The 25398-nt window shown below is 51.2% G+C and overlaps 3 protein-coding genes across 16 annotated transcripts in view; 1 reads left to right on the top strand and 2 right to left on the bottom strand.

Moving 5' to 3' along the window:
• The first annotated feature begins 10 nt into the window (after positions 1 to 10).
• Pmpca (peptidase, mitochondrial processing subunit alpha) lies at positions 11 to 9124 on the top strand. Of its 3 annotated transcripts, none has more exons than NM_001003673.1 (13): positions 11 to 84; positions 612 to 814; positions 907 to 986; positions 1174 to 1256; positions 1746 to 1840; positions 2548 to 2648; positions 3134 to 3397; positions 3626 to 3718; positions 3797 to 3915; positions 4004 to 4094; positions 4219 to 4281; positions 6293 to 6437; positions 7460 to 7808. In NM_001003673.1, exons 1-13 carry the CDS (start codon positions 17 to 19, stop codon positions 7627 to 7629), a joined length of 1575 nt encoding a protein of 524 aa, NP_001003673.1. In that variant the 5' UTR covers positions 11 to 16; the 3' UTR covers positions 7630 to 7808. The 3 variants fall into 3 exon arrangements, with proteins under 3 accessions (NP_001003673.1, XP_038960652.1, XP_063139541.1); XM_039104724.2 differs by lacking the exon at positions 11 to 84 and adding an exon at positions 101 to 271 and having other exon boundaries at positions 7460 to 9124; XM_063283471.1 differs by lacking the exons at positions 11 to 84; positions 612 to 814 and having other exon boundaries at positions 931 to 986; positions 1748 to 1840; positions 7460 to 9124.
• On the bottom strand, positions 9056 to 21730 carry Inpp5e (inositol polyphosphate-5-phosphatase E). 2 transcript variants are annotated; one of them, XM_006233667.5, is made up of 11 exons: positions 21543 to 21681; positions 20317 to 21365; positions 14107 to 14230; positions 13578 to 13675; positions 12837 to 12961; positions 12296 to 12415; positions 11958 to 12065; positions 11300 to 11461; positions 11119 to 11234; positions 10461 to 10597; positions 9056 to 9993 (listed from the first exon to the last, which is right to left on the bottom strand). In XM_006233667.5, the coding sequence occupies exons 2-11, from the start codon at positions 21138 to 21140 to the stop codon at positions 9861 to 9863; spliced, it is 1947 nt and encodes a 648-aa protein (XP_006233729.1). In that variant the 5' UTR covers positions 21141 to 21365; positions 21543 to 21681; the 3' UTR covers positions 9056 to 9860. The 2 variants fall into 2 exon arrangements, with proteins under 2 accessions (XP_006233729.1, NP_446084.1); NM_053632.1 differs by having other exon boundaries at positions 20317 to 21730.
• Positions 21731 to 21966: 236 nt separating this feature from the next.
• Positions 21967 to 25398, bottom strand: part of Sec16a (SEC16 homolog A, endoplasmic reticulum export factor) — a 35147-nt gene continuing 31715 nt past the window's right edge. For all 11 annotated transcript variants that reach the window (XM_039104081.2, XM_063282952.1, XM_006233666.5 and 8 more), the window contains one exon: positions 21967 to 23492. In XM_039104081.2, the coding sequence (XP_038960009.1) occupies positions 23424 to 23492 (69 nt within the window). In that variant the 3' untranslated portion in view covers positions 21967 to 23423. The remainder of the gene's footprint in view (positions 23493 to 25398) is intronic.

Below are 25398 nucleotides of genomic sequence, written 5' to 3' on the forward strand. Positions count from 1 at the left end.
GAAGCGCGGCGGCGCGATGGCGACGGCAGTGTGGGCGGCTGCGCGGCTACTTCGGGGTTCTGCGGCGCTGTGCGCGCGGCCCAAGTGAGTCAAAACGCGTCTCTCGGTGCGAGGAGGGGAGGACGGGGGAAGTAGGTAACGGGGGGAACTGGAAGAGGAGGATGGGCCCTGGAGCAGAGCACAGGCGCCGTGGGCCTGGAGAACGAGCCGGGGACTGGAACCTGGTTGAAGGGGTCGGCAGAGTCACTCGGCTGGAGCCTTCCAGACCAAGGCAAAGCTCTGAGGGGCCGGGCTAGCCCAGACCCATATGCCCAGGAACTGGTTTCTCACACAGCCTACCGTTCCGAGTGGGCAATGAAGATCCAAAGATCGGGGCTGGAGAGATGGCTGGCGCAGCAGTTAAGCCTACTGATTGTTTCCCCTGGGTTTGGTTACCAGCACCCACATGGTGCCTCACAACCGTCCGTAATTCCACTTCCCAGCGATCCAAAGCCCTCTTCTGACCTCCATGGACACCAGGCATACCTGTGTGATGAGCCTTCATCTGTGCAGGCAGACACTCAAACACATAAGATACGAATAAATAGCTATTTTTGGTTGCTTTGCTGTAGGTTCGGTTCTCCTGCACACAGACGGTTCAGCAGTGGCGCCACCTACCCCAACATCCCTCTCTCTTCTCCCTTGCCCGGAGTGCCCAAGCCTATTTTTGCTACAGTTGATGGACAGGAAAAGTTTGAAACCAAAGTCACCACTCTGGACAATGGGCTTCGTGTGGCATCTCAAAATAAGTTTGGACAGTTCTGTACCTTAGGAAGTAAGTCCTACTGGCTGTGGTTTTGAAAACTTTCTGTTGACTAAATGTTTTGAAAATCTGGCTGAACCTGTCAATTTTCTTTCTGTTACCAGTTCTTATTAATTCAGGATCACGATATGAAGCGAAATATCTTAGTGGAATTGCTCATTTTCTGGAAAAATTGGCATTTTCGGTCAGTATCTAATTTGTAATTTTTATAAGTTTTCAGTTTTCTTTTTAAGAGCTTGTATTAGTTAATGGTTTGGATATGAAGATGCTCACGAAAGACTTAGGACATGATTTTGTGTGTTTGAAAGCAAACGTAAACTTAATACTTTTTGGATTTTGGGTTACTTACTTAAACCTTATAATTTTTATAGTCTACCGCTCGATTTGACAGCAAAGATGAAATTCTGCTTACCCTGGAAAAACATGGTGGTATCTGTGACTGCCAGACCTCGAGGTATTTTGTGTCCATGTGTTAATGTATTCCTCATCCTTGGTTAGAGTCTTTTCTAAAAATTAACAGCATGCCTGATGGAGTGCCAGGGACAGAAAGCATACCTTATTAGTTTCTTCTCTGACATCTTTGAACCTATTGTTCAGGCCTTTACCTGTGAGGAATGCTAAGCTAGACGAGTAGGCGGCTAACAGCTATCTGAAGCTGGGCGTGTCTCTGCATGAAACCAGTCTTCATTTACAGCAGCTGATCATTTGTCCAGACTTAGGAAGCCTGCAGTAAGAGACTTCCTCTGAAGGGAGGATAGCCAGCTTCATCTGGTTCCACAGTGTCTTATGGGAAACTTCCCTGTGGGCAGTTCTGGCTCCTATAAGGCCTTCACACCCAAGGAAGAGGCAGTGGTAGAGTCTTTGCTGGCTTGCAGAGCCTCGCTCCCTGAGTTGTTATCTGGTGTGAACCTAGCACCTGCTATTGTGGTTTATTTCCTTCCAGAGACACCACCATGTATGCTGTGTCTGCTGACAGCAAAGGCTTGGACACTGTGGTGGGCCTGCTGGCTGATGTGGTTCTGCACCCCCGCCTGACAGGTTTGGCTCTGGCTAGGTGGTTAGGAGGAGCTTTGGAAGGGCTGTAACTGTCGGGTGTGGGTGGAGGGCACTGTTAGAGCTGGGCACTCGTGTGCCAGACACTGAGAGTGCCACTGCTTAAGCAGACCCTTACAATTGTACATAATGCTTCATGCTTTCATATATGTAGAAGAAACTTTAAAGGGTTTACTAGAATTCTGTTCAGAAATATCCCTCATCCCATGTCTAAACAGGAGTTGCATGCCTACACAAGTTTCTCTTGAGTGGTCTCCTTTATTTTCCAAGCTTTGTGAGTGGCAGGACTTGGATTCCTATTAGGTGGACCCAGGAGGGAATAGCAGCTGGTCCCTGCCAGCTGCTCTTTGATCAGTTTCACAGCAGCTTGACCGGGTGTCTCCAGCTGAGGAATGGAACCCTGACTCCAGTGGTGTCTGTTTCCTAAATGTTGCCACATCCACCTTGTGTCCTCACAGGTGTGTTTTGGAACAGACAGCAGGTGAGGCAGCTGAGCTTGGAGCGGGTCCAGAGGTCTGCAGGACAGAGCAAGAGGCTGTGGTCCCTAACTTTGATCTGACACTCCCTTGCAGGCACTCCAGGGCTTTCCCCAGGAGATGACTCTAGCACCTGGCCAGGCTCAGCTGCTCTCAGGGTCAGTGCTGTCCTCTTCCTTGCTGGTTCAGACCCAATCCTTGTCTGGACTTTTGCAGATGAGGAAATTGAGATGACGAGGATGGCTGTTCAGTTTGAACTTGAGGACCTGAACATGAGACCTGACCCAGAGCCACTGCTCACCGAGATGATTCATGAAGTAACATAGGAGGCCACATGTGCCTCTCTCCCTGCTGTTGGCCCCGCGGGTGGTGAGGTTTACAGAACAGACTTAGCTTTGTGGGTTTTTTGTTTTTGTTGTTGGTTTTTTGAGATAGTTGCTGTTTGGTTCAGATTTGGTCTTAAATTCATGACCTTAGCTTCCTGAGTGCTAAGATGGCAGGCACGAGTGGCACCTCTCAGAGCTGTATTCTTCTGAGCCTGCCATCCCTGCAGTGGAACTGTTCTCACATAGGTTATCACAGTCTTTACCATTTGCGTCTGTTTGGCTCTTCTATGTGTTTTTTCAATTTTTCTTTCTGAGGTAAAACTTGCTGCTTCTAGAAACACAGAAATGGAGCCAAACTCCAGATAATGCCCAGCCTTTTGCTGCTGATGTGTTGTAGGCCATGTTGGGGAGTCCTGCCTCAGAGGACATGATTTTTTTTTTCTCACTTGGGTTTGTTCTCCTTCTGCCTGCCTCAGGCTGCTTTTAGGGAGAACACGGTGGGCCTGCACCGGTTTTGTCCTGTAGAGAACATAGGGAAGATTGACCGAGAAGTGCTGCATTCCTACCTGAAGAACTACTACACCCCCGACCGCATGGTGCTTGCTGGAGTGGGCGTGGAGCATGAGCACCTGGTCGAATGTGCCAGAAAGTACCTCCTGGGAGTGCAGCCTGCCTGGGGAGCTCCGGGAGCTGTGGATGTTGACAGCTCAGTGGCACAGTACACGGGGGGGATCATCAAGGTAACTGGGCAGGAAAACTCTCAGGACTTGTGCCATGTATTCTCTGGGTATGTGCTTTGATGAACATGTTTATACTTCTTAGTGTACAATCCAGCACTTAGCAGTATGAACACATCCCATGTTCAAAGCAAGAGGTGACAGGGCTGAGGTCACCTGGTGTCTGGTTGAGTGTGGCTGTTTTCATACTAGAAGTTTGCTGGCCTTATTGATGTGTCTGGTTGGTTCTAGGTGGAGAGAGACATGTCAAATGTCAGCCTTGGCCCCACCCCGATTCCAGAGCTCACACATATCATGGTGGGGCTAGAGAGCTGCTCCTTCCTGGTGAGCCCAGGTGTGGTGGGGTACACTAGTGGGGCCAAGCAGCTGTGGCGGACTGACTGATGCCTCTGCACTCCATAGGAGGAGGATTTCATCCCCTTTGCTGTGTTGAATATGATGATGGGAGGCGGGGGCTCCTTCTCGGCCGGAGGGCCTGGCAAAGGCATGTTCTCCAGGCTCTACCTCAACGTGCTCAATCGGTGGGTACTAGGCTGCTGAGAGCATGGACCGTGCTGACACCTTCCAGCTGGGCTGTCACCTTCACCACAACCCGTGTGTCCCCCACAGGCACCACTGGATGTATAATGCAACCTCCTACCACCACAGCTATGAAGACACAGGCCTCCTGTGCATCCATGCCAGCGCAGACCCTCGACAGGTGAGGACAGCACTCCAGTGCGCACTCTACAGTTGTACCGGAGCTCCGGATGGGGGAGCAGGGCGTGTGTGAGGGTCAGCAGGCCAGGGCTTCAGCTCACGCCCTCGTCTCATATCTTTTGTAGGTTCGAGAAATGGTAGAAATCATCACAAAGGAGTTTATTTTGATGGGCCGAACGGTGGATTTGGTAAGGACTGGGGCATCCCTTGCACCTGATGTAGCTGTGTCCCACAGGTGTAGGAGTCACAGGCTGAGCTGCTCACTGTGGAGCCTCCGAGTGTGTCCCAAGGATAGTGTCCTAGTGTTCTTCTCTAAGTTCCTACAGAATGGCCATTTGTATAAGACAGACAAATGCAAGGTTTTTCTTGGCCCATTTTGTGTTGGAAGCTAAGTTTTTGTTGATTTTTTTTTTTTTCTTTTGAGAGAAGTAGTTTCTCTGTGTAGCCCTGGCTGTCCTGGAACTTGCTCTGTAGACCAGGCTGGCCTTGAACTCAGAACTACCTGATTAGCGTCCCAAATACTGGATTAAAGAAGTACACCACCGCTGCCTGCCTGCCTGTCTTTTGGTTAATATTTAGAAATTTTGCCACTTCCTGGGCCAGAGCTTGTAAAGACCAGGTGATTTGCTCAGACATGAATTTTGTCTTTCTGCAAGTTTTCTTCAGTGACCACATACCACACACTGTCTTTTTTTTTTTTTTTGGGTTCTTTTTTTCGGAGCTGGGGACCGAACCCAGGGCCTTGCGCTTCTTAGGCAAGCGCTCTACCGCTGAGCTAAATCCCCAACCCCACACACTGTCTTTTTAAGGAGAAAAGATAACATTATTGAAAAAATAAAAACCTGCCTAAAAATGAAAACCACTGCTAAGCAGCAATTACTGCACGTGCATGCCTGTGCTCGCAGCTCTCATTACTGCACGTGCATGCCTGCGCTCGCAGCTCTCATTACTGCACGTGCATGCCTGCACTCGCAGCTCTCATTACTGCACGTGCATGCCTGCGCTCGCAGCTCATTACTGCACATGCACGTGCATGCCTGCGCTCGCAGCTCATTACTGCACGTGCATGCCTGCGCTCGCAGCTCTCATTACTGCACTGCATGCCTGCGCTCGCAGCTCTCATTACTGCACTGCATGCTTGCGCTCGCAGCTCTCATTACTGCACGTGCATGCCTGTGCTCGCAGCTCTCATTACTGCACGTGCATGCCTGCGCTCGCAGCTCATTACTGCACATGCACGTGCATGCCTGCGCTCGCAGCTCTCATTACTGCACGTGCATGCCTGTGCTCTCAGCTCTCATTACTGCACGTGCATGCCTGCGCTCGCAGCTCTCATTACTGCACGTGCATGCCTGTGCTCGCAGCTCATTACTGCACGTATATGCCTGTGCTCGCAGCTCTCAGGGAGCGGAGGGAGGAGGTGATGAGTTCGAGGCCAGCCTGAAGTAATGTGTAAGACTGTCTTAAAAGAGACCAAGGTTTGGTCTCAGTGGTAGGGAGCTTACTAGGTCTGCTTAAGACCCTGGGTTCCACCCCCAGCATTGCCAAAATTAATGCTCTGTGTTTCCACTAATACCTTGGTAAAATGCTTTCCACTAAAGTCAGATTAGTATACACTATTAAGTATTTGCCTGAAATTGATTAGGTCATAAATAACTCGTGTTAAGACAAACATATGATGGCCAGGCTGGCCTCAAACTTGGAGTCCTCTAGTCCCCTGCATCCTGCATGCTTGCCTCACAGGCAAGCACCTGCACACCCAGCTTGGTCTGTCCCCATTTGGTCCTGATTTTTCAGTGCCGTATTTGAAGTTCATACCTGGCCAGAGGCTCAACCATAGATTTTGCTGCCTCCTTGGTAGCACTAGGCGATGGTGGCTTGGGTCCTATGTTTAGGACTCCGAGCACCAGAATCAACCACCTCTGGTTTCCTGTGCAACCAGGTGTGGCTTCCTGATGCATGCTGCTGTGATTCAGACAGGCAGCAGAGATGGGACATGTGTCTCTCAGGTGTGATAATGGCTTTTCCAGTGTAGTTCCTCCCATGCTTGGGTGTGCCAGACTGGAGACCAGACAGGGTCACCCCCTCCACTCTGCTCATCTTTGGGCACTGGGAGGCCTTTTTACTGGGCCATGTTTGGCCAGCCCCTCTGCCTGCTTGAGCCAGCTGTAGAGGTGACTGACGGTGTTTGGTCCTCAGGTGGAGCTGGAGCGGGCCAAGACACAGCTGATGTCCATGCTCATGATGAACTTGGAGTCCAGGCCTGTGATCTTTGAGGATGTGGGGAGGCAGGTGTTGGCTACACATTCAAGAAAGCTGCCCCATGAGCTGTGCACACTCATTCGTGAGTACGCCCTGAGTATGCCCGAAAGCCTGGCTTGGGCTCATTTGAGATGCAGATGACAGATGGGTCTCCTGTTGTCTGCCACACCACACCCCGGGCTTCCCCAGAGTCCTTTCCCAGCTCCATCCTGTACTAATAGGCCTTCAGCCTTGGGAAGGAGGTGGTGGTAGTAGGACAGTGCCGCTGGGCTGGAATAATGGAGCTCGTTACAGGTTTTGCCCTGTGGCTCTGGCAGTGTCTCTCCTGGTTTCTGTTTAATCTGAATTGGGTCTGAAGCTTGGAACAGAAATTTAGGCGGGGGCAGCTTGGGTACTGTCACCTATCTTCTGAAGACAGCTCAGTCCACCTGCCTGGGCTTTGGAAGCCACGTGATGGCCCTGTCCCTCATGAGAAATGTCCCTCATCTCTAGAAAGTGCTGACCTTGTTGGGGTCTAGGGGATGGATTTCTGGTATTCCTTCTGAAGGCCATGCTCACTGTGTGTGTGTGTGTGTGCATGTGCCTGTGTATATGTGTATGTGTGCACGCGTCTGTCTGCCTGCCTGCCTGCCTGCCTGCCAGCCAGCGAATACTGAGGGAAGGAATCCAGGTTTTTTTTCTTCAGACTAGAAAATAAAGTGAACTTATGACAACTCACTCACTCTGTCTAAACACGAGCCTCCTGATGGGTGGCTATGCCCTCCAGTGTTGGGTTGTTTTTGAGTCTCATAGACCGACTCACAGCTCAGGCTGGCCTTAAACTCTGTACCTTCCTATTTAGCTCTGAGTGTGCATCACTTTGATTGTCTGCGCTCGTGTGTTACTCCTCTTGAAAATAATTTTAAGCCACTGTAGTTGCCCACTTAATGGAAACTTGCTTTGCCCTTCGACTGACTTACCTGGGTCAGTCCCCCAGAGCCCTCACCCACACCCCAGTGGTGGGAGTGACGTAGACCAGGGCTCTTCTGCCTGAGTGCACACACAGTTTGAGATGGAGATGGAAACTCTGCTCTTGCTCTCACTGCCTCTTACTCTCTGTTGTAGGCAATGTGAAGCCGGAAGATATCAAGAGGGTTGCTTCCAAGATGCTCCGAGGCAAGCCTGCTGTGGCCGCTCTGGGTGATTTGACTGACCTGCCCACGTATGAACACATCCAGGCAGCGCTGTCCAGCAGAGATGGGCGCCTGCCCAGAACATACCGGCTGTTCCGGTAGAGCCCTCCAGGGCAGGCTGCAGAGTGCTTCTGTGCATGTTACTGTTGGTGTGGACACTGCATAAGAATAGCTAGCTCTGTGAACAGTGCCAACAGGGAAGCTCTGGAAACTTGAATGAAAGTTACTGTTGCCACTGCACCTTTGTGTCTCTCAAACACCAAGTGGCTTGTTCTTCATCTAACATGTGTTTTCCCTGAGTGTCTGCCAAAGCAGGTGTTGTCTGGCCGCTAGACATTCTGGAGCAAGGAAGCTGGGGAAGATCAGAGGTCTCTGGGTTCTAGGAAGACAACACTGCAATCTGAAAGCACACAGGGCCTCCCCACGGTTAGGAACACAGGCATGGATCGTTGTACTCACTGTTTTCCCTTCAAATAGGACCTCAGTACAGTATAGCCCTGACTGGCTGAGACTTACCAGGAGACGCTCGTCTCCAACCCACAGACCCTCCTGCCTCTGCTTCCCAAGTGCTAGGATTATAGGCAAGTGCCACCACACCTGGCCTTCTCATTTCTAAAGCTTAAGTTTTTTAACAAGCCTGAAGGTATTTCAGTCTTCCACCCCTTTGCTTTTTGAGATAGGGTCTACTTAGCCCTAGCTGGCCCATAACTCAATATAGAGACAAGGCTGGCCTCAATTACTGGTCTTCTAAGTATGAGTTACCATGCCAGTTGTATCTCATAATTACTTACAAAGCCTAGTTTTTAGATTTCCCACTTGATCTGCAATGGCTTAAATGCTTAGCTTTCGAAACTGAAATGCCCTCTAAATGTAAGTTGTTATGGCTGCACTTTGCCCTCTACTCCAAGACTTTCAATCTTGATCTCAGGCCAAACTGGGAATTTCTAGGACTTTCCAAGGTACCAAACTGCTGGGTCACGGTGGTGGTGCACGCCTTTAATCCCAGCACTCCGGAGGCAGATGCAAGTGGTTCTCTGAATTTGAGGCCAGCCTAGTCTACAGAGAGGGTTCCAGGACAGCCAGAGCTACAGAGAAAACTGTCTGGAATTGCCACAGCAAACCTTATTCCAGCCAGGAATAGTTTAGTCCGCTCCACTACTCTCAGCCTTCCCAGGGGAACATGCAGTTCGCTGATTGGATTGACATTCATCTGAGTGGTTACTGAAGCAGGCCACTTGGCTCTGCTGACATCCACATTCTAAAAGCTGGTGCTGGTGAGTTCCATCTCATTTGTTGGCTTATTTCACTGTGGCTCGTTGGACCCAAGTCGTCACTTTCCAGCTGTTGCTGCTTCTGGCTGTGAGCAGGGGCAACACACAGAGGGACCTGAGATGGGACTGAGTCGCAGCTGACAGCTGAGACCAAATTTGCTGCCTTTGACTTCTATGCTTTTTTAAAACCCTGGGGTGTCTGAGGCCCTGAGATGCATGCAGACTGCTTACAAGGTTCAGTCTTTGGTCAGAAAGAGTTTACAGTTGAATATATCCTTATTTATTGAAAAATATAAATATGGAAAAATAAATAATTTAGAAGACTAGAGTGGATGCCCTTAGGTGTCTGTACATTCAAGGCTATGTCTCTGAGGGATGGGGTAAGATGGGGTAAGGAAGGATGAGACCTAAGCTTTCTTCAAGGAGTGAGACCCAGCAAAGTGCTGCCTAGCAACACAATTCCAGTGCCTGCTTTCCTGAGACGAGCAACACAAAAGCAAATGCTCCGAAGCTCCTAGGAACTGAGTCGATAGAGCTGGGCTTAGCCTGCAGAGAGGAGAGGTCCCTACTCAACTGTGGGTTGGGAGCCTGGGACCAGGGTGCAGAACCTCAAAGCCTATCAAAATGTCTGTGGGGAATATCCAAGAATTCTAGTCCTGGCAGGTTCTAGGCACTGAGCATCTAAGATACCAGAGGTGGTCTGATCTTTCCCTGGAGGAAAGGAGCTATTAGGATACAGACCTAGAACCTGGGCTCTAGCACGAGAACAGGAATAAAAGGTTGAAAAGACTGTAGTGCTCAAGGGCAAGAAGTCAGGACTGCTGCACGGTGTGAATCTGGCTTGGTGTCCACACGTCCCTCTCACCAAACCCCTGCCATGTGCCTGTGGGAGCATGATATAGAAGAGGCTTGTCCTGGCCACAGCCCACTACTGACAGTCCTGAGGGGTGGGGTCTGTGGTTGGTTAGAACCCAGCATTACAGGAGCATTGGCGAACAAGCCCATCTCTTTGCCGTGACCTTGGTCCCTCAGATGCAGTTGGCCAGTCCTGGTCTGGTAACTTCAAGACACAGTGCACACAGCACTGGAGCTCTGACTCTTCAGTGCTTCTTGTCTCTGAATCTCTTTCGAAATTCGTCTTTTAATTCCTATCAAGTACAGTTCTCGGTCAAACTTGCCGGCAGCTAACGGGATGCTGTGGAGGAAAGACCTTTAATAAGAGCTGGCCTCGACTTCACTCGCTGAAGGCCTGCTGAGCCCCATAGAGAATGGGCCACTGTCCAGAGATTAGAGTTCATCCCATTTAGGCTGCTCGAGCCCCAGCCATAACTCTGGGTGTGGAAGTGCCAAAAGAAGGGGACGCTGATGCTTCCTTGGACCTACTGCCCCAGGCTTGCTCAACCCTAGGGAACCAGGTCACAGACCAAGCCGATTCTTCATGCAACCACAAAGGTTAGTAGCCTGGGGGCTGTAGGGATGGATACCCTGAGAACTGCTAGGACCTCAGCTCTGAGGAAAGCAAATCCATAATGGCCTAGGGCTGCATGAAGCATGGGCACGCTCCTTACCTAAGCCTGTCATCCATCCCAAAACACCCCATCTGAGAACTGGCGGGGACCCCCCAAAGCTTCAGCCAGCTCTGAGGGGCAAGCAGGGGCTTACTTGTCTCGTCCTGGCCTCACTTTCACCCGGAACAAGCCATACACAGGACGGTGGTCTGAAGTCTTGATCCCAGGACAAGAGGAATACTTCATGGGACAGATGTCACCCTTGTGACGGCTTTTGTATAGGACTCGGTCCTTCAGAAGAGATGGTGAAGCAGAGACTGTCACTCTGCTGTAGGTGTCCCGTGCAGCACAGTGTAACCTGCAGCCCTAGTCTAGCTGTTTCAGTCAGGGAGCCCTCCCCACTCAACAGTACGATCGTTAGGCATTTAAAGACCTATGTGGATGCTGTCTGTTCCCTTCCAGCCCTCTGAGAACAAGGGGCTGCCTTTCACCTCATGAATGTTCCAGGGTCCCCAGGAGCCACTGTATACCAAAGAGTCATGGTCTGGTGGAAAAGCCAGGGAGAGTGCAGCTGTTTCCCTCTTGTTCTCAGAGTGCCAGGCAATGGACTCGGTGTGAATCCAACTATGGCCTGTAATGCGTTCAGAGTACTGTCCTCTACCCCCAGTAGGCTGTGAGCACGTGGTCACTGGCCTCAGGACTAAAGTCTTAGGCTGGCTAACCTGGCTGTTTGCTGAGTGTAAGTCTTACACTGCTTGACATAAGCTGTGATTGGCAGGAGTCCTGCGGCCAGGCTGAAGTTACATACTCACTGTGTAGGAGGGTGTCCTTTGCTTGGAGGTGCTGTCGTAGGTGTCCTTCCCAATGTCAAACTTGTAGGATGGGAGAAAGTGAATTTCTGCCTCCTCAAAGCCCTTGAAGATGGACCCTGCAACACAGGAGAGTTCAGAGAGGGCCGGCCATGTCTGAGGTGCTGCTCCCCAGGCCACTTACCTTTCTTCATCTCCCGGGTGAGCTGGTCATGTTGCAGGAGTGCCAGCACATCCACCTCTGGGTCCTGCTTCAGGAAGGCCTCCACAGCCACTCGTCCACCACTTAGGCGGAAGTTGAAGTCCCCAAACCAGAAGACCTCATCAAACCGGGTAGTGACATCCCCTGGGCACATGTGGGAGAATACATTGGTACTGACCTCCCTCATCTGCTCTGATCTGCTGACAAATGGATGGGCTCTAGGCCGAGTAATAGGGCCTCCTTTGTCTGGGTCCCCTTCCCAACAGAACCACAGCTCCCCCAGGAGATGAGTGACAGGCGCAGCCAAGGTCAACAACTGCTGAGGACTGGGAAGCTGTGCAGTCCAGGTGCAAAGGACACTTGGATGCACACAGCAGGCTAACCAGCTATCAGCCTCTCACAGCTCAGTGAGGGCCAGGAAGTGGTCTTACAGAGGACTTATGGACAAACAATGACAGCCCTGGGCAAGCCACTGGACCTTGTGAGCTCCCATCTGCCCTGCTGCAAACCCAATGGCTATTTCAGTTACGAGGACTACATGATTCTCATAAGCCCTCCAGTGGTTTCTACTAAGCTGTCTGGGCACAAGGGACGGAACAGTCATGTTCGCTGGAGTGTCCTGTGCAGCTGTAGTCCTCACCTGCACTAGAGCGGTAGGGGTTTGTGTCTGGCACATTCCGGGGCAAGGCGAGGGCTTGGATGGTTCTGTTGTAGTCCAGTAGCCGCTCTGCTACCTTCCCATCTCCAGCTATGGGACAAAGGCAGAAGAGACACTTGAGCTGCCCCATACCTTGACTGTCCCCAAATCCTACCCAGTTGTCTGCTGTGGGGCTCTGACTCAGAGGATGGTAGTTGACAACATGACGTTCTGAGTATCAGACTATTGAGGGAGAACCCACCATTACTAGCCCAGAACTGGCACCTCAGGCGGACAGAGGCTCACAAGCCAGTGTCGGGACTGTGCTTGCAAACACTTACAGGTGAAGTGAGATGTGATGAAGAGGAAGGAGGTGCCAAAAAAGGTGAAGCTGACGCCCAGGGCCCCTTTGGTCTTGATCTGAGACACGATGCGTGTAGTTACTGTGGAGTACTCGACCTCTGCAGGACAAGGAACGGGGTTCAGGGCCTGCACAGACACAACTGTACGAGGTATGCTTGTGTGTTGTGTTCTCAGACAGGGGAACCTCAAAGGCTGGATCCCAAGCACAAAGTGCACATTTGCCTGAGAGGGAGCAGGCTGCTGTGAGGAGACCCACATGGACAGGGTCCACGTGTGAATAAAGCCTGGATTATGGAGATACCTAGAGCCCTGATGAGGGCCAGTAAGATGGTGAGGGCCTGAGGACAAGACCAGAGTTGATCGTAGAACCCACATGATGGAAGGACTAACTCTGCAGGTCGTCCTATAACCACATGGGCTCTGTAGTACGAGCACATATATGAGAGAGGGGGAGGGAGACAGAGACAAGGTGGGACAGAGAGGAGGAAGTGGGGGGAGAAGCCCCGTGGTATTGCCTACCTGAGCAGAACCAGATGAGGTCCCTACGGATAAACAGGGACATGTACAGGACCCCATGTGCTGCTGATGACAGCAGTACATACTGAGGGCCCAGTGTCTCCTGCAAGCGTGTCTCCCATTCCCGCCTGTGGGGAGGAGGCAGGTTAGATGGGGCCTTTCAGCTCCGCCCTCCCCCATCTGCTGCCCCGAGCCTCTGGAAGCACTCCCAGGGGACCCCACACTTCATCTTGTACTGAGGATGACCGGGCCAAAGGCACCTTCATGCACCATGAGACTCTTCAGGTTGGCTTCAGGCCCAAGACCTCAACCTGAGGGCACATGTACATCTCCAATCCCACCCAGACCCATGTGAGTTATAAGAGACCTAGCAGGGTGGGCCCCATCTCTGACAGGCTCCCTTCCCCACAGCACACACAGTCTGATGCTCTCTTCACACAGGCCAGGAAACCCCATAAACTACAGTGAGGAGCACACAGCTGTGCAACCACTTTCCAGAGAAATCAGTCAGGGCGCCAGAGTGTGACCAGAACAGAGATGGCCTAGTGCCTCTCTGCTGCCTCTATGCTCCCTGGGAAAATTGCTGACAAAACCTGAAATCTATGACTCAGTGAGGCATGGAGGTCCCTCATCGGATCCACACTGCTTCAGTTCTACAAGGGCCCCAGGTCCCTCTCTTCAGTGCGCTGTCCATACAGGATGCTGGAGGCTCCATTCAATAGAAGAGGCTGAGTGGAGCCTCACCTGTCAGAGCAGCCCTCCTGAACGCCAATGACATACAGGTCCTGTGTGTAGTCAGCCTCGGTGGGAAGCAGAAACTCATCCAGGCTTGCCGGAAGCTCCTGCAGTGAGGACCACAAAACAGTCAAGGCCATTGAGCTCTCTCACATCAGGGGGCAGTTGTTCAAGAGCAAGGCCCTACACAATCACTTCAGGTTCAGATTCTTTTAAAGAGAAGTGTGCACAGCTGTAGGTCTGGTCTTCTGGGGACCTTGACATGTCAGATACTTCAGCTTCCCTTTTTGAGCACAACTGTTCATTTGTCCCCCCCATCACCAGGTACTTAGTCTGTGCTGCCTGGGAGGCCTGAGCAGCCTTCTAACCCTGCATGCCCAACCCTGGTCCCTCATGAGGACTCACAGACAAAGGTAGCCTAACTTGCCTATCTTTATGTCTTTGCTGTGACCAGTGAACTATGCTGGGGCCTCAGGGTTGGACCCCAAGGACATGGAGCCCAGCTGCCTTTGCCTTACCTCACTGTGACCCCTCTCACCTTCTGGCCCTGCATGTTCCAGGTAGCCACGAAAAGAGCCATGTTTCGGTCTGGGAAGTACCTGGCCAGCTCGTCTGCTCCTAGCAGGGCCCCACTGGCCAGAAGACTTCCCTCCAGATAGCTCCTACAAAAAGAAGAAGCAAGTGAGTAGCCAGCTTCAGTGATGCCAGAGTGACCCAGGAGCTCCTTCACTCAGGGCAGGTACCTTTGGGGCCACTCTCTCTAAAGGTATCAGTTCTGTAAGCCACAGGCTCTATAAGCCACGTGGGCCCTGAGGACAACCGTGACCATACCAGCCATCAGTGTTACCCCTACAGTTGGGGTTTCCTTAGCCAGAGTGCAGAACCACCCTCACAACAACACAATTAACACCCATCTCCCCCTGAATTCAGTCTGTCTCCAGGTCTCAACGGAATGAGGCAACACCCATCAAGCTGAAATACAGCCCTAACTTAGTGTGGTGGAGCTCAGACCTACCCAAGACATATGTGTGCACCATGTGCTCTAGGGGCTGCCCAGCCGGCCTGTACAGAGATACTGAACAGATACTGTCCTTGGAGACCGAATCTGCCCTATCGCTCAGCTCCATCCCCACAGTACAGAAACGCAGAAGTTCCGGAGAGGAACGACGGGGTAGCTTGTATGCCCAGCAAGCTGTGTTTACGGCAATGAAATCTAAACCTCAGGGCTGGAGAGTGGCTCGGCACTGAAATCACTAGCTGCTCTTCCAAGACCCGAGTTTGGTTCCTGTGTCCCACATGGTGCCTCAAAACATCCCTAGCTCCAGTTCCAGGAGGTTGTGCTTTATTTGTATTTTATGTGTATGAGAGTTTGCCTGAATGTATGTGGGCATCACATGTGTGCCTGGTGCCTGTGGAGTCCAGAAGGGGATGCTGGAGGCCCTGGGACTCACATGTGCATAAAAGGAATCTAAAAGAATTTAAGTCCCTGTGAGCTTGCTGCCTGAACACACACACACTGTCCCATTTAGAGTGGCTTCCTCTAAATGCTGTCGGTGAAGCCACTTCCCCCAAATGCCATTTCAGTACAAGACTACAGTGTCCCTGTTCTAGATCCCTACCACTGTCCTCTCCTCATGAACTCTGACACAGGGCAGCTCTCTGCCTTGCTCCCCACTTGCCGCTGAAGCTCTATCTTTTCCCTGCCTGCTTGCCCTGGCTCTGCCTCAGGGTTAAGCCAGCTGCAACCGACTGAGGGAAGCTGAAGCTCGCCACTTGGTCACCTTCGTTCCTGCATTTGTTCCTGCAAAAGCACTGCTTGCCCCTTCTCGAGCTCGCAGGCTCGTTTCAGCAAGACATCCATCCCTTCCATGCCTGCCCGCCCGCTCGCCCGGCTGCAGTGGCCATGGGAGCTGCCTTTCTTCTAGGAGCCCAGGTGCTCTCCCATTTCTTCCAAGGTAATGTCCCCTAGTCCTCATGCCCTCCCACTAACCAGTTCTACCTGAACAGCACGTGCCATAGTGCAAAACAGGGTCCTAGACACACCGAAGCTGTCCTGGGGTGACAAAGGAGAGCTGGGATATGGGGACAATACAGTGCTGGCATCCTCCTCCCTCTTAACTCCACACACCTCCCATCAGCCATCACTTCCTACCGCACCTCCAAAGGAAGCCCTCAGTGCCTGTGCCATGGGTTCACTTTGCCCCCACTTACTATGTTATTGCCCTTTCCTAGGGCTCCAGAAGGGACAGAGACATAGCATCACTCCAATACCAGCTGAAAGGAGCCCTAAGTGATTTTCGTGTCTTTGGCCTAATTAAAAACAAAACAAAAACCAACCAACCAAACAGCCAAACAAAAAACCAACCTATTTCATTTATGTGTTTTGCCTGACCTCCTAGAACTGGAGTTGTGATTGTGAGCCACCATATGGGTGCCAGGAACCAAACCCAGGTCCTCTGCAGAATAGCCAGGGCTCTCAACTGCTGAGCCATCTCTCTAGCCACCCGACTCCTATTTTTGGTAATGCTAGAGGTGGGACCAAGGCTTCACACATGCTAAGCCAAGCCCGCTACCAACTGAGCCATATCTTGTCTTTTCCTTCCTTCCTTCCTCCCTTCCTCTTCCTTCCTTCCTTCCTTTCTTTCTTTCTTTCTTTCTTTCTTTCTTTCTTTCTTTCTTCTTTCTTTCTTTTCTTGTTTCTTTCAGAAACAAGGTCTTGTCGTGTCCAGGCTGCTCTCAACCTTCCACTGTAGATCTTTGCTTCTGTCTCTGGGCAGCTGGGTGAATGTACGCTCCACAATGCTTACCCTGTCCTTCCTTACTGTTTTTGGCCAAACCTGTTAAGAATGCATGAATAAGGGGGCTGGGGATTTAGCTCAGTGGTAGAGCGCTTACCTAGGAAGCACAAGGCCCTGGGTTTGGTCCCCAGCTCCGAAAAAAAAGAACCAAAAAAAAAAAAAAAAAAAAAAGAATGCATGAATAAAACCATGTTCCTCTGAATACCAGATTCTAATCAAGTCTCTGAGAACAACAGCCAATTGAAGCCAGAACCCATGTTCCTGAACCCCACGGGAAGACGGTCATAAGGGTGCATGCAGGTCTCTAAGCCATCAGGAGGTAGACTTACAGGTCCTGCCGTAGGGAGGACCTTCTTGACCTCCAAGCTGATGAATGAAAGTCACTAAGATGCTTGTTGGGTCTACACACCCACCTGGTAAGGCAAAGTCCTGGGCCATATCATTAGGAAGGAACCATGGAGCACAGGGTAGACACAGACTAGTCCTTCAGCTGGCAGCCCAAAGCCCCATGTCCATCCTTGTAAGCTGTCTCTGCTTCCTCCAAATTAGGGAGTCACACAGTTTGTCCAGATGGCTACAGAACATGACTGGGCAGCAGCAGGGTAAAAGCTAATTCCAGGGCCCAGCCTTAGGGAGCATAGCTTCTTCCCAACCTGTTTAGGAAGGGCACTCCAGATCTTCTGAGTAAAGGTGGCATGGAAGCCTTTAATCCTAAAAGCAGATCTCTGTGATTTCCTTGCCAGCCTAGTCTACATATCAAGTTCCAGGCTAGCCAAGACTACATAGTGAGACCTTGTCGCAAGAAAAAAGTAAATGGAGGGTCTGGCTGGTGAGATGACTCACCATTGACCTGACAGTCTATGTTCGATTCCTCACATGGTGTGGAAGAACCAACCCCCACACACCGTCCTGACTTACACGTACTCACTATGCACTCCCATGAGCATGTGCATGCATATACAATTAAGTGCAATTCTTTTTTCTTTAGTAGGTCAGCTACTGCAACCTGGTGGCCTCTGGGAACAAGAGCCCTGGAGGGGAAGCCAGGGCCTCTTCTGCAAAGCAGCTGGCAGACGGACCAGGGTTGGAGAGATGCTGACTTAGCAGTTCAAAGCACTGGCTGCTCTTCCAGAGGTCCTGGGTTCAATTCCCAGCACCCACACATAGCGGCTCATCACTGTAACCCTAGCTCCAGAGGATCTAATACTCTTACGTAGACACACATGCAGGCGAAACACCAATGCCCACGAGATAAGTAAATAGTTTTCATACTTTTCAAATTGTTGAAAAGGAACACAATAGCACTATTTCATGACTCACACAAAACAAATCTGTGTCCTACAGTAAGTGCTGTCAACACCACCGCCCTTCTTGCCACACCAGTACCAGGCACTCTCCCAGAGGGTGGCTACAGGCTGAGGCAGAAAGAGCTGACAGCTGCGACGTGCCAACCACTCATCTAGACCGAGATGCAGTTGTGAGGTATGAGGCACACTGAAGGAAGCCCCTCCCTCACCGTCCCTGTGATTCAATAGGGGTCCACGAATATCACTCCTCATTTTCACTTCCTATGGATTGCACAAAACAATGCTTTGAAAGTAGTAGAAACAGTACTCTTTAAAAAGACCCCCGACTGAGGGCCCCGAGGGGGATACAAACTCCACAGGAAGACCAACAGGATGAACTAACCTGAACCCTTGGGGGTGGGGTGGGGCTCTCAGAAACGGAACTACCAACCAAAGAACATACGTGGGCTGGACCCAGGCCCCTGCACACGTGTAGCAGATACACAGCTAGGTCTTTACATGGTCCCAGATGATTGGTGTGGGGGCTATCCCAAAAGCTGTTGCCTGTATGTGGGATATATTCTAGCTGGGCTGCCTTGTCTGGAAGAGACTGGATATGCTAGGGTCCGGGAAAACCCAGGGGAGCCTCCACTGTCTCAGAGGAGAAGGGTAGGGGACAACAGGGAGAGGGGCTAGGGAGGGAAGTATCAATCTGGATGTAAAGTAAACTTTAAAAACAGACCCCTGTGAACTGGGGCGATGGTCCAGTGGTTAAGAGTGCTTCAGGCAGTGGCGGCTCACACCTTTAGTCCCAGCACTAGGGAGAGGGGGGTGAATCTCTGAACCTGATCTCCTGAACCCACAGGGGCTACAAAGAAACCTTGTCTCAAAAACAAAGCAAACAAAGCTTGCTGCTTCCCTAGAGGCCCTTAGTCTGATGTCCAGTACTATTGCCCAGCTCACAGTTGCCTACGCCTGGAGCTCCAGAGAATCCACACCTCCAGTTTACTAATGAATGACCCGAGGAGCTAGCATGCCAGGGCTGTGGAGGAGCCAGGCTTAGAGAAGGTGCGGCATAGAGGGCTGCATACAGGTAGGGCGCTGGGAGTGAGGCCTACCTCCAGCAACTAAAGGGAACTGAATGGTGGCCCCACTAAAGATGTGTCCACCTGAGGCCCCTCAGTATGTGGCTCTCTTTGGAAGCTGTCTGTGCAGATATAAGCACCCCAACATCTCCAGAAGAGGGCCCTGCAGTTAGCAGGGCTGGAGTCACTGACTGGGAAGCTTAGAGATGACCACCTGGAGATATAGGCAGAAACCATACTGTAAGAGACCACACCGCTCTCAGAGGAAAGGAAGGGTCCTTTGACCTAGAGCAAGACATCCTCGAGTCACTCGAAGTCTCTCACATGAAGCCTTCTAGTCCATAGTCACCTGTTTAGGAGGCTCCTGGAAATAACACGGGGCTCTCCAGACCTTCCCCACTCTCACTTCCCCAGCATGTCCAGCGACATGGTTGTGGGAGAGCTATAGCAGGATACGCCTTACAGGCCACACCAAGACCCCAGGAGGGGAGCAGCTTGGGAAAGGAGGCTCCAGGCATGGATAGGCCATGCTCTGGTCCTAGGACCCCCCTGAAGGATGTGGCCCCAAGAGAGGGGAGCCAGCACAGGGAAGTCATACAAGAAAGTGCTCATCCTGGGGTGTCCCCCAGGCTCTTTTCAACATAAGTCCATACAAGTTCATTACTGGTGTCAGGCCAAGCAAGAAGCAGAGCTTCTGGACAGGCTCAGGATGTTTGTGACCGGTGAGAGGTCTCAGTGGATATCAGCAAGTGCCCATCTCGGACACTGGGATCCTGTGCTCTGGACAGTGTGGAAGCTCTCCAAGGGCATAGGATAAGCTAATCAAGCATGTTCCTTGGCCCTGCAAGTGTGCCCCTGGATGTCACCTGGTTGAGTGGGTTAAGTGGTGTCTAAACATTCTGATAAAATGCTGACCTATGGCTCAAAGTGTGACAGGATAGCACCCAGACCTCCTTCCGGTATCACCAGAAGCTCCTGAGTGCCCCTCATGGGCCATGGTTTCAAAAAGCACAGCTAAAGAAACCTGTGACCCTCCACACAGAGAGCAAGGGGCCAACTGAGACACAGCAAGCTGCCCAGCAGGACGCAACGTGCAATAGGAGCCTATGTAAAGAATGAAGTAGACAAGGGACTTTCACAGTTCATGGTGTCTGTGGGTGACACTGAGCCCCAAAGACAAGGTTCTGAAAGGATACAGACAGAAGGAGACAGGCATGATTTTTTTTTTTTTCTTTTTTTTTCCGGAGCTGGGGACCGAACCCAGGGCTTTGTGCTTTCGAGGCAAGCGCTCTACCACTGAGCTAAATCCCCAACCCTGACAGGCATGATTTCTGAGAGAGGATGGGAGATCTGCCTTATTTTCCATTTCCAAGTCTTACATTTATCTATTTATGTAGATGGTGGTTCACTATAGCCCAGGCTGGCCTTGAACTTGTGATTACCCAACCTCAGCCTTTTAAGCTCTGGGATTACAAGCACGAGCCACCGAGCCACCGTGCCTGGCTCCATTAGCTCTCAGCCTGATTAGATGGAGGCCTCTGGATGACAGCTCCTTGCCCCTCCCTCCTGGAAGCCCTACCTGCTCCTGATGTCCTTGGTGCGGATGGGGGCCAGAAGGCTGAAAGAGGATCTGGCTGAGTGAATGGAGTGGTCGTCACCAGCCAGGGGACTCCGGGGTCTGCTAGGGCCCAGGTTGCTGTGGGCCCTGACCAGTCTGTTCTGCATGCGGAGCTTGTAGTCCGTGTGCTCAGGGTCAACCTTGTTTGCTGTTCTCAGGGAGCTGGAGGCTATGTTGAGGTCCATAGCTGGCGGTGTGTGTGTAGCACGCAAACTTGCCAGCCTGGAGTGGGGCCCACCTGAGGCAGCCTCTCTGTGCAGGAGGTCCAAGGAGGTGCTGATCATTCCAGAAAGACAGTCACTCCACAAGGATGGGCTCCCTCCCTCGCTGCCTGTGGCCCTTCGGGGCTTAGGTATCTCCTGTAAGGATGTACTGAGGCAGGGCAGGGGACGACTGTAGGCAGGAGACTGGGCTACTGAGTCCTGCAAGGAACCCCTGCAGGGACTGGCCCCATTCTGGACGGTCAGATCCTCCTGACTACCCCGGAAACGCCTCCTTCTCCAGCCCTTGTCATCGAGGGACAGGGTTCTCTCCAACTTGGGTCTAATGGGTGGCTGTGGGGTGATGAGGTTTGCCTTGGCTTGTAGGTTCTGGTTGCTTGGTTTTGCTGGCATGCTTAAAGGAGGCATGGAGTTTGTCTGTGAACTCTGAGAGTCAGCAGCTGGTAAGGAGGCTGATGTTGGGATGAGCTTCTTTTCGGGGTTCGAAAGCTGTCCCTGGAGCATTCTGCCTTCTAGCTGCCCAGGTGCCTCCGTGTGACGCAGGCAAGCGGACTTGGACGGCATAGTCCGGACACGGCCAGCCCTGACCCACTCAGCCTGGCCCTCCTATAAGGAAAGGGATCCTCCCTGGGAGATTAACAAGCAACTCTTGTTGTCAAGGATGCACGTCAGAGGCCGCCAGCCGGATGCCATGAAAACTCGGGTGGCTCTCTTTGTGGCATGGGGCGGTCCTTTTGGATCAGGGCCTGTAGCTGCATGGCCGGAGACTTGAGTTCACACTGATGATGCCTAAGGAAACTCAGAAAAATCTCTTAGCTCCCCGAAGCCTAAGAGTGACCTCGTGAGAACAGGCACTGGGGGTCGGGGCTGCACTTCACGGAGCTGCATAAGTCTGTCAAGCACCCGGGACCAGCCTCCACCCAACCGTGGTAGAGTAGGACAACACGCTCAACGTCCTAGGCTCACCTGCTCCCTCCGTTCGGCCGCAGACCCGCCGCCGGACGCCCAAGGTCTGATCCAGGCGGGCTCGGCGCTGGCGAGCCTAGCCCAGTCACGGTGGCGGCTGGAACAACGACTGCTGCCCGGTGCCCCGGCCCCGGGTTCGCCCCAGCTCAGTCTAGTTGGTGGTCACCCTGGCCCAGGTCCCGCTCTGTGGTCGTCCTGAGAACCGCCCGGCCCAAGATCATACCGCTGCCACAGCGCCTCCCAGCGGCCGGAGGACCGCAGCCCCGTGCCTGGAAGCCACGCCCCCACACGAGCTCCCGCCCTGCCAGGCAGAGAGGCCATACCCAGACACCAGGAGTCACAGCCAATAGCTACCCAAGGCTCTACCAACTTTAAAGATCTTGCTAGCCTGACCCTCAAAATACAGAGGAAGCCACAAAGGAAGTTACTCGAGAGCCCAAAATATTTTATTTAACAATGTGAATTTTGGAAAAATAGCAGCTCCCAGGGAAGAAGCTTCTTGAATCAAAAGTGGTTGGCAGTCAACACAGAGCCTGGGCAAGGTTGCACCAGAGGCAAGGGTCCTGCCTGGTCCCAGCAAGGAAACACGTTGCTAATGACCCAGGGACAGGCCTTTCTTAATGACAGGAACAGGAGGCTCCAAGTACACTCATCTACGGAACATTCTGGAAACCATTCTGTGAGTCTTCCTTCCCTAGATGATGTGGGGAACCAGAAAACCAGGAAGGGCTGTATAATTCCATGTGCTACAATTTCTAAATTTAATAACAAACCATTTATGTTTTCTACCCAAATTACCTGCTGATTTGTATAAATATTTTAAATCTCTTTCCCCTCCTCTTTAGAGTGTAAGGATAGTTTTAGGAACAGTCAGTGAAGCCTTAAAGCTCTGAGTTTGAACGTGGTGGCAGCTCCTTGAAGTGATATGGGTGAGTCAGTGAGTAGCTGCTCAAGGTCCTTGGTGGGCTTTGGGGTAGAGATGCAAGGTTCCAGAGTATCTGCTAGGACACCGTAAGCCACTCCAAGATACCACCAAGTCTCTAAGTGCTGTCTGCAGGTGACATGAGTCAGCTAGAAGGCTTCACACAAACCCTTGGCTAGAAGGGCAGGACTTTGCAGCATGCATCCAGTTTTTGACCTGGTTAATCAGATCAGCAGCTTTAGCATGTCAGCTCCCTGGAACTCTGCCCAGTGACTGGTCCATGACCGGAAGCTCTGAGCAGTAAAAGTCACCCAGCTCTAATCAGGCCACAGAAAATGGAGTGAGGCTGGGAATTCTCTGAGAGACATGCCCTTGTAACCACTTCCCTCCCAGTCTGTGAGCCTTGGCCATCTGGTGCCCTTAGAGGAGCTGGCATGTATTCCCTGGTTCACAGGACAGGGCATAGTTGCCCACTGCAGCTTGGGGCTCCTCTTAGGCCAGGCAGCTCAGTAGTCAGTCCTCTCCAGGCAAGTAGTCACTCTTCTCTCAGCAACCTAAGGGGCCCTGGTTGGTCTGCACCATTTCTCAGGTGAGAGAGGCCCTGGTTTCCAAGGAACTGTGCTCTCCTGTAGTGAAGCCCTGTCTAGCCTCTCTTCAGGGGTTTTCTCAAGTGACTCAAACCTTAATTTGTCTAAAGTAACTAAAAAAGAAACACCGTTCTTTTACATAAAAGACTTTGAATTAGATTCATTCTATCCAGCATCTGAAAGAAACCTTGAAATTGATTTTTCAATAATTCATATACATAGGCTGCAAGGAGGGAGACACACAGTATGACCGGCTCTGAGTGCTGCCACGCCCATCTGGGATCCGCAGGACCTGAGGCAGCTAGTTTGGTTCTTGTTGAAGAACAGTTATCGAATCCTCTCAGGGTGCCAAGTAAGAATCCAGCAGCAATCCTAGTTCAGTGCCGCATATTTTCTTTGGCCAATCCTTCCTGGCCTTGAAGTCCCCGAGGTGACAGACGCCTGGAACAAAAGGAACAGCAATGACCTACATGTGTTCATGCCCAGAGAATGTTTAGCAGGATGGGTCTACAGGGTAAATCTGCAGATGACTGACAAATGGGCAAACTCTTAGATGTTAGCTTCAAGTGCAAGACCTTCTGTAGGGGCCAAGTTTCTGCTGCTCAGCGTTTGCTAGGCCACAGCACTGCAGACATGATTTATTTTTGTTCTGCCAATTCTGTCAAGGTCACAAGAGCTGAATTAGTGCTACAGAGCTGGGCCCGCTAAGGGTTCATTGAGTCCAAGGGTGGTTAGTGGCCTATGGTTTTCTGTTCCTGAAAGCACAGGGATGCCGCATGCCACGAGAAAGCACTGCATATATTCTTCCTCCCTCACTAAACCTTACTGGGATCAAGTCCAAGAAATCTGTCAGAACTATTCAACTACAAGGTCGAAAAAAAATAAGATCTTATAGTTGAAAATATGGACAAAGACGCTGGCAGCAGCCTCTTCTGCTCAGAGCCTAGCACAGGATCCCAAGACCTTCAAGAGGACTAGACAGAGAGGAACCAGGGCTGGGTCTAGCACAGCTGAGGGCAAGGTCCCTGTTAGAGTGGGCTGAGAACATCACACTCAGAATGTTAAGATACCTGCCCAGATAACTCATTTTGGCTCTTCCTGGCTTCAAAGAACTATTTTATTACTCCATAGACTTTGTATGGCATATATGAAAAATAAACAAACAATTACTACTCCTCTAGATCACCTGGGTTCAATTCCCAGCATCCACAAGATGACTCACAACCATCTGTAAACTCTACTTCCAGGAGATCTGATGCCTTCTCTTGGTCTCTGTAGGCACTAGGTATGCAAATGGTATGTCTATATATGCAGCAAAATAGCCATACACATAAAATAAAAATTTAAATAAATAAACTTTGCTTGCTTGTCCTTTGATTAAAAACAAAACCAAACACAACAAGCCCACACATGCTGCTTGCCCCAGGGCCGCATCTCAATCTGTGGAGTACTTGCTAGCATGTTTAAGTGTCTGGTTTAAGTCCCTGTCCCCCAAAATAAAGATGCTTGCCTAGAGCTCATGCCCTCCACAGATCCCGCCCCCACAGAAGCCAGACTACACTTCTCCAAAAGATGAGAGAAGGAGAGAAATTATGCAGCACATCCCAGCCTCTCCTGGGCACAGGTACACAAGAGCACGATTGGGGGAATGGGTGTACAGATCCTTGAGCAAAGATGCCATCCCAGTCTTCAGAGACGGAGGGAAGACCTGGAGTGGGCACTTCTGATCTGAATAAAACTCCTATCTGAAAACTGCACCCAGCAAACACTCAACCCAAAGGGTCTTTAAGAGTCAAGTGCTGGGCTGGAGAGATGGCTCAGCGGTTAAGAGCACCGACTGCTCTTCCAGAGGTCCTGAGTTCAAATCCCAGCAACCACATGGTGGCTCACAACCATCTGTAATGGATCTGATGCCCTCTTCTGGTGTGTCTGAACAGCTACAGTGTACATATATATATCACATATATATATATATATATATACATATATATATGTGTGTGTGTGTGTGTGTATATATGTATATATAATAAATATTTAAAAAAAAAAAAGAGTCAAGTGCTGAGGCCCCAAGTCACCCAGACGGAGGGATTCATCAGGAATGAAACAATGAAAAATCCCAAACCAGGGCTCTCCTTGGTAGAGCTGCTCTTAAGGAGAAGAGAAGGAGGCGGCGGCAGGAGGGAGAAGACTGGGTGGGGAGCCTGTGATGTATGGCTAACTCAGGGAAGCTATGCATCCTGAGCAGGCATGGGAGGTTGGCAATAGTGGGAGCCAACCCTTAGTCATGGCAAGTAACAAAAACAAAAGCCCTGAATGGAAGAGCCCAAAGCAGTGAGAGGACTACGAG

Source organism: Rattus norvegicus, chromosome 3 (genome assembly GCF_036323735.1).
Source record: "Rattus norvegicus strain BN/NHsdMcwi chromosome 3, GRCr8, whole genome shotgun sequence".
In the NCBI taxonomy this organism is placed as follows: Eukaryota; Metazoa; Chordata; class Mammalia; order Rodentia; family Muridae; genus Rattus; species Rattus norvegicus.

Coding starts and splice junctions, on each gene's coding strand:
- Inpp5e (NM_053632.1), bottom strand. CDS start 21,140: ATGCCGTCCAAGTCCGCTTGCCTGCGTCACACGGAGGCACCTGGGCAG. Junction 10,598..11,118: donor AAAGGACACCCTCCTACACA/GTGAGTATGTAA, acceptor TCTCTTCTGAAG/GACCGAGTCCTATACAAAAG. Junction 9,994..10,460: donor GTGAGGCCAGGACGAGACAA/GTAAGCCCCTGC, acceptor TTTCCTCCACAG/CATCCCGTTAGCTGCCGGCA.
- Pmpca (XM_039104724.2), top strand. CDS start 162: ATGGGCCCTGGAGCAGAGCACAGGCGCCGTGGGCCTGGAGAACGAGCC. Junction 815..906: donor ACAGTTCTGTACCTTAGGAA/GTAAGTCCTACT, acceptor TTCTGTTACCAG/TTCTTATTAATTCAGGATCA. Junction 1,841..2,547: donor TCTGCACCCCCGCCTGACAG/GTTTGGCTCTGG, acceptor GGACTTTTGCAG/ATGAGGAAATTGAGATGACG.